The sequence below is a fragment of the Phaseolus vulgaris genome, unplaced genomic scaffold (genome assembly GCF_000499845.2).
Source record: "Phaseolus vulgaris cultivar G19833 unplaced genomic scaffold, P. vulgaris v2.0 scaffold_33, whole genome shotgun sequence".
NCBI classification, from domain to species: domain Eukaryota; kingdom Viridiplantae; phylum Streptophyta; class Magnoliopsida; order Fabales; family Fabaceae; genus Phaseolus; species Phaseolus vulgaris.
The window spans coordinates 48,048-56,317 of NW_027174100.1; the positions used below are offsets into that span (position 1 = coordinate 48,048).

General features: G+C 38.3%; 1 protein-coding gene across 1 annotated transcript; it reads left to right on the plus strand.

Annotated features, from left to right (window-relative positions):
• The first annotated feature begins 6,848 nt into the window (after positions 1–6,848).
• On the plus strand, positions 6,849–7,496 carry LOC137817349 (uncharacterized). The gene has a single exon (XM_068620635.1). The coding sequence runs from the start codon at positions 6,849–6,851 to the stop codon at positions 7,494–7,496; it is 648 nt and encodes a 215-aa protein (XP_068476736.1).
• Positions 7,497–8,270: the final 774 nt, after the last annotated feature.

Sequence of the window (8,270 nt, forward strand, 5' to 3'; positions counted from 1 at the left end):
AAAATGAAATTATTATTATTTAAGGAAAAAAGTTGCAGAAATTATGTTCTGAAAACTCCAGTATACTTTGAAAACAATAAAAAATATAATTATAATAATAATATTTTTATTAATATTAATATTATTATTATTATGATTATCAATATTTATATTATTATTCATTAATAAGAATAATATTATTATTATTAGTAATATTATTATAATTGATATTGAAAAGATTTTTAAATACAAAATAATCTACTCTAACTTAAAATAATTATTTATTATTAAAATAATCAATTATTTTTAAATTATTTTGAAAACATATACATACAATTAATCGATTATAAGCTGAAATAATCGATTAAATTATTTTTAGTTGATTTCTAAAACTACTCAAGAAAATAATCCATTAAGAGAAATAATAATCAATTATCTCAATATTTATAATGCATATTTAATTAATTATATGATATAATAATAAATTAAATTGTTCCAATTGTGTTTCTAAATATAATAAAATAACAATATAATCAACTAAAATCTTTTATAATTTACTAATTTATTTCAAAATGGTTTTTAAAAAATTATTTACAGTATTATCTTGATAAAACATACTTACTTTTGATATTACTCTTGCATCACCTATAACAACTAGGCGATTTTATTTTTTATATATTTATAATATAGAAATTGTTAACAATATTATTAACTTTTTAAATAAAATTATTCATCAATTATAATTGTATTACATAGTTTACCTTGTAATTTAAATATAAAGTTTAACGATAAAATTAAAATTTAAAGGCATAAAATTTACCTTTCAATCAACAACTATACACTAGCTGGATTAAACAAATATTAATTCTGAATATTGGAGACACTGTGACTTTTTTCATTTAATAACTTACTTAAATTATATATACTTCATTTTCATATATTATTTTTTATTTTATAATTTTGAATGACGGTAATATAATTCATTTTCTATTACATCAGCATTTTATTTTATTTTCAATATCAAAATTAATAAAATAAGATTTTTTATTTATTTCAAGAATTATTGATTAAAATATATTAAAATTATATAATATAACAAATAATAGTCTATTAATTTTGTATTACATAATTCAAAACTAATATACAATAACTTTTTCATAATACATTAACTATATTTTTGTTATTAACTATTGTTTACTTATAAAATGATAAGTATATACCTTTTTTTAAAATGTATATAGTGATATACAAAGCAACGAACATTTGATAAAAAATAATACAATTGTTCATAACATTAGTTAAAATAATATTAAAAAGTTATAATATCCACTTAGAATATATTTAAGCCTTATTTATTCCATTTTAAAATAATTACTTAGAATAAAACATTAGTTAGTTGTTAAAGGAATGACGTGAAAGTGAATATATGTGTAATTTTTAAAATAATTTCGAAATATAATTTATACGAAAGTGGGAAGACAATCCCTGGACGGCAATTCATTCCTGCACCCTTTCTAGCACCCGACTAACATTTTAAAATCCAATTTTACCCTTATCTTCTTTATTTTAAAAAGGGTGTAAGGTGCAAAAACAACTTAGTTTTCCTCTTCTCTTTGGTTGGTGCTGGCAGGGGACGTGCCGTTTTCAGTGTAATACACTAAGAATTCTGGAAAAACTTCAGAACATACGCATCCACAATACAAAATTGCACTTCCCGATAACCCACATCCAAAACAGCGAAAAAATTTTCAGACATAGATATTCGCAGCACAAACTCACACTTCCGATAATCCATCCGGAAAAAAAAACCAAAAAAACCAATTCTAGATAAAATTATCCGCAGCGCATAAAGGCATTCCGCTATATCCAGAAGGCAATGTCAATGAGAAAACTCACTTTTTTTGCGTGTTGTCTCTCCCGGTAGCTTCGTTCTCTCTTGCCGTCCAACTCCGTTACATTCGATGCCGCCTCACTGACCACCACCACCATAATCAACGTCGCCGTTCAGTTGGTCTTCGGCACAGATAAACGCTGCTACTGAACGGAAAACGGCACAGAGAAGAAAGCGGCAAAAAAATTGAAAACGAAGGGGTTGCAGTGTGTTGGGTGTAGGGAAAACTAAGAGACTAAAAAAAACCCTAATTTTTATTTCATTAGGATTAGTTTAGTCTTTTCACAAAAGTAATTGGGTGCCAGTCATTTTTGATTGGGTGCAGGGAGAATCTGCCTCCCTGGACCGCGTAATTCATCTTATACACCAACTCAGTTTTAATTTTAGTCAAAATATTACTATTTATAAATATATATATATATATAACTGTTTGGTTTTTATACAATTAAAATGTCTAATAAATAAATAAATATACTATATAGTATTTTCATAAGCGAAATCAATTACATAGGTTGGTTGGTTGAGTGTATTTAGAAAACAGGAGAAAAGAAACGAAAATGATGAATTTATCTTCTGTAATTATGTATTTTTTATAATTTTAAATGTTTTGGCTTTTAATTTAACTTTTCAAATCTCACTTTATGTTGGTTCTTCATATGACAATAAGTTTTTCCTAAGCATGGAAAAAGTTAATGTGAATAGTGAAAATAAGAGAGAAGAAAATGCAAATACAGAGAAGGATGAATAAATGGTCAAAAGTGGTATTTTGCCATGTCCTTGACGCGTTTTCAAACTTCTGATATTTGACAATAAGAGTTTCCTCACCCTTTATTTCTACACATTAGAAACTGTAACGTGTTTATGAAGGCACTTACAAGAAAAATGACTACCATAGGAAGGTTGGAACAGTTCTTGGTGCCAATTCATGCCGGTTTCAGCTTCTGCCACAAACTAGATATTTGTTTGATTGATATTTATTTTTAAATAAAAATCCTAATAAATCTGTGGAATCATACGTCTATTTCACCAATGTTAAATTATTTGATTTTATTTATTATTATATAAAATAAAAAATATTAAATAAAAAGAGATTAATGTTCATTCCAACCAATAAGGATATGTTTGACCGACTTCTCCGTATCCACGAATAGAACTTAAATAAGTTTTAACCTATTACAACTGATAGACGGGACATAATTCCTTTAACTTAAGAGCATAACAATCTAAACGTTATGATTTGACAATGATTTGGCCTACCAGACTTTTGCCACAGAATAATTGATGTCACCTGCAACATATCATATGTGTTATAAGTGTTATAACATCTTAGAGTAATCATATGTTTCATCATCTATGGTCCAATTGTAGTTAGTGGACACTACAAGAACATAGTTGTTTAGCATTGGTTTAGCTGACGTTAACAAGCAAAAACCGACACTAATTAGTCAATAGTATTGAACTTGCATCACATGTATGTGCGACTCTAAAACCATTGACGCTAATTCATTAGCGTCGACTTAGCCAACACTGATTTGTAACTGATTTTAAATTAATTTTTTTAATTAAAATAATTTAGAGTTAGCTTGATCGACACTGTTTTTATTTAAAAAATTATTTAATTTTGCATCGGTCTTATTTTATAATTTATTAATTTAGCGTCAATTTAGTCAATGTTATATAAGATCTATTTTTAATATTAATTTAAATTGCATCGATATGATCGACTAATGAGAGTAATTTGAAAAAAAGATTTTTGTAAAAGGCCTCATCTTTAAATAAATAAACTGTAAACAAAAAAATTGTGGGTGAGAAAATTTATCATCTTTAAATTTGGATCTTTTTAAATTAAAAATAATTCATGATTTTTATTCGTTGTCATGAACGTGCATAGATGTGCATAGATTCATAGCATAGTCAACACTTATCTAAATAAATATAAAATACAAATCGGACATATATTGTGGAACTCGTATATTTTGAAAAAAAAAATCAATACATTAAACAGACTTTCTTAAGATTGACTAAACCGATGTTAATAGAAATATTTATTTAATTAAAAAAATATAAATAATTTTACAGTTTTTAATTTCTTTTAAAAAAAATTCTTTTATATTGCATTAGAGTTGTAATTTGAGGGATGTTTAAAAACTAATTTAATGTTTGGTTGTAGTGGCATGTGACAAATATTTGTACTTAGATATGAAGAGTGAACAAAGATTAACCCATGAAAAATTGATATCTCCAACCGCATGAAGTTGATGAATGATGTATTAGAGTGTATTTAAATTGTAAATATATGGTTATACGTAAGAAAAGGTGATTGAAAAAGAAGATACTAATATTGTGATCTATTAACGTAGGTGACTTAGTCTCTTACTTGCGTGAAAGAGTTAATTAACGTGAAAGTGAAAATAATGGGAAATGAAGATGCAAATGCAGAGAGATATAAGAGGGCCACACACAGCAAGAGGAAAGGGCAGAAAAATGTATGTTGCTGTGTGTACATGCATGGCGCGTGTTCAAAGTCTAACACTTTGAACACTTGGCAATAAGAATTTTCGTCACCGTTTCTACTTTCATATACCTATTATTAATTACTTAACTACTTTCATATCCTTCTTCACTCAAGCTACTTTCATATACATATTGATCCGGTCGGTCATCGGTAGTCGGTGACGTCAGCAAAGGATAGCCACGTGGACCGTTCTTAGTGGAACATGTGGGCCAGGGAAGCAGATGAGTCATTGAGAAAGTCACACAGGGGGGTGATCGGTCGTCAGGGGATGGCGGTCAGAGAGGGTGCGCGATCAGCGCCTAGATAAGCGCTCGGAAGCCGAGGGCGTGGCGCTATGGTGCACCGATCGGTCATCTGGTGTGAGCGATGATCATCGGATTTTCGTGTTGCACGCAGTTAAGCTGGAAACGAAGGACGTTTCCCAGCGAGAGCGTCGCATTCGAACCTTGTGCGGCAGGGTATCAGAGAAAGGAGAAGTTATGTGCTTTGTGGTGTCGTGCACGAGAGTGGCCTAAGAGAGCTAGTCGCCAGTCGGTGATTGGTGCTCTCCTAACCCATAGCGTGCATGGAGCAAAGCAGAGGTGATCGTTCACACAGTAGGTGATGCCTGGTGCGTGCACTTAGCCAAGCCACACTTGGTATTCACACTGAGGTTGCACGAGACACCTAGTGAAAGAAACGCACTAAGTTACTTCATACACGAATAACTTAGGCGCGCAACAGAGTATATAAAGGCATTCCACGCTCATACAGAAGGGGGTAAGATTCATTCTTGCAAGTTACTAGTTTACACACACAGAGAGAGAGAGAATTACAGAGTGCACACGAGTCTCGCTGAGATTCTTAGTTCTTAGTTCTTTGGTGGTTTTGCGAGGCTGACTTGAGCGTCGGAGTGCAATCGGCCGCTAGAGGCGCCGTTTGTTGTGTTTCACAGGTTTGCTTGGAGTTCTTGTGGAGTGCTTGGAGCGTTCTTGCGGAAGACAGAGTTTGACGTGGCGAATCCTTCGACGTTCGAATCCCCTGCGAGATCATTTGGCGCCCACCGTGGGGCTCGTGCGAATTTGTGATCCCATCCACACTTTGCTGTCAGACTTCGTTTGTTCTTGAGATTCTTTGCTGAAAAAATGAGAAAGACAAGGCAAACTTCACCCGCGCCATCAGCTGAAGAAGGAGCTGTGACGATGGCGCAGGTCTTGGAAATGATGCGAACGCTGCAAGACAATGTGGCAGCGTCAAGAATGGAACAAGAAAGGATGCAAGCGGATTTAGCTGCATCATAGAGCAGAAACGAGGAGTTGGACAGAGTGAATGAAGAGTTGCGCAAGGCGCTGCAGGCGTAGAAGGAACGCACAGCGGAGGAAAGAGTGGTGCCGCCGCCATCTCCCCCCAGGACTTTCCCCATGCCTTTCTCATCTGAGATCGTGAGTGCAGTGGTGCCACTAAACTTGGTGGGGGTGAAAGCCTCGTTTACCGGGGTGGAGGATCCAGAGACGCATCTGACGGCGTTTCACACCCAGATGATGCTCTCTGGGGGTTCGAATGCGGTGTATTGCAAGCTGTTCATGAGCACCCTGAGCGGGATTGCTCTGGAGTGGTTCGTGAGCCTACCAGATGGCCACATCACTTCGTTTCAGCAGTTCTCTAAGTTGTTCATGGAGAAGTATATCGTGAACAGGGCACCCCCAGTGGTGTCGTATGATTTTCGACGTATGACAAAACCAAGGTGAGTCCCTCAGGGACTACCTTAGTCGTTTTGGAGCCCAGGTGGTGAGGCTGCCCAACAAAGATGAAGATATGCTGGTGCGTTCAAGAAAGGGGTTCTGCCGGGCCCTTTCAGTGAATCTTTGATCAGAAATCACCCCAGCACCTTCGCGGAGATTAGGCGTCGTGTTGTGGTGCACATCGTGGCAGAAATGGAGGTTTCTGAGAAGAGGGGAAGCACGGCCCCGACCAAGTCGCGCGGAGGACCGAGTAGGTCTCAGCAGCCGATGAGGGTGCATGAGGCCAAAGAAGGAAAGAAGGCTTAGGGGAAGCCTCGCCCTTACGAGCCTAGGAAGGACCAGGGCAGGGGGTGCGCGAGGGAGAGCAACGTGCCCCCCAGGTTTGACTTCGTGGTGGAGTTGGCGGAGCTGATCGCCATTCCAGCCATAGCGGCAAGGTTGCGAGCACCAGAGAAGACTGACAAGGTGCTCGGAAGGAAGAAGAACGTGTTGTGTGAGTTTCACCAGGCTTATGACCACTCACTCCACACTTGCTTGGCGTTGGGACACCAACTCGTGGAGTTGGTAAAAAGTGGCTTTCTGAGCGATTACTTGCGGGAGACGCAAGGTGATCGGGAGTCGGGGCCACCAGCAGAATCCGCAGCACGAGGTACCTGTGCACGGGGAGGTGCACATGATCGCGGGGGGCTTCTCTGGAGGAGGGTGTATAGCCTCTCAGAGGAAGAGGTACGCTCGGTCGGTGATGACTGTCGACTCGGTCGAAGATCATTCCCTCGATGCTGACATCACATTCACAAAGGCGGATCTCCGGGACGTTGTGCCTCACGACAACGATCCTATTGTCATCTCCCTTGTCACGGCAGGGAGAAAAGTGCACAGGGTCCTTGTGGACCAGGGAAGCTCGGCGGACGTGATGTTCTGGCCGACGTTCAACAAGCTGCAGTTGCCCCTTGATCATCTGAGGCCATACCCGGGGTGCTTGTATGGCTTTGCAGGGGACCAGGTGGAGGTGCGAGGCTACATAGAGCTGAGGACCACGTTCACAGATGGAGCCGTGGCTCGCACTGAAAAGATCAAGTACTTAGTGGTTAATGCCCCATCGGCCTACAACATACTGTTCGGAAGACTGACGCTCAACATGTTGGGAGTAGTGTCGTCGACGAGGCACATGAAGCTGAAGTTGCCATCGATGGAAGGGGTGGTGATCACCATTAAGTCGAACCAGAAGGAGGCTAGGCGCTGCTATGAGAACAGCCTCAAGCAGCAAAGGAGTGTGTGCCATGTTACCTCGACACCACCGCCGGGTGTGGACGAGAGGCGATCGCAGTGCTGGGAAGAGACCGGCGATCCCCAGAACGTGGAACGCCACACACTTGAAGTTCTATTTTAGTTGAAAATGTAAAGTAGTCGCGCTTTCGCGCTAGTATAAACAGTTTGAGCAGTTCAGGGGCACTCTTTTTCCCAGAAGGGGGTTTTAATGAGGCCACCCAATAAAAAAGAAGTTATCAATATAAGAGTTTGCAAAGTTTTAAAGTTAAAATCCTCCTCGCCCCAGGCGCGAGTGCAGGTAATCGGTTAGGCCTTCCTCGCCCCAGGCGCGAGCATGGCAACCAGTTTAAAGTCCTCCTCACCCCAGGTGTGAGTGCAGGCAGCTAAGGTTCGAAAAGCCAGGGGTGCTAGTAAGCCCAAGAAGGGAAAGGAAGGATTTCGAGAAACGCCTTTACCCAAGTGGCATAGCATCAATATTGGCGCAGTAGAACTCTTAGTCAAAACCCTTCTCACCCCAGGAGTGAGAAGGTGGAAGCACGACCCGATGTGTTAAGGGTCGATGATCTTGGAGCAGGCAAGAGGGGTTATCGAGAAACACTCTTCATCCCCAAAACGAGACATCATCCTTGACCAATCGGTGTAGGGGTCCTCTATGCACTTAGCGCTGGAGCGACAAGCAATCTAGAAAGATATAAGGTAGAAGCAGAGGCGCGATGACTGATGAGTGGGTGGCTGTAGCATTCTGATCGGTTATCGGTGGTTAGAGCATTGTTTAAGAAGTTTTAGACAAGTTCTTACGCGATAGGCCTGAGCAAGCAAAGCCACGCCAGAACAGTTATCAAGTGTTGTTAGTTGTGATCAAAGTTAGAAGCAAAGAAGTCAAACACAACGAAGA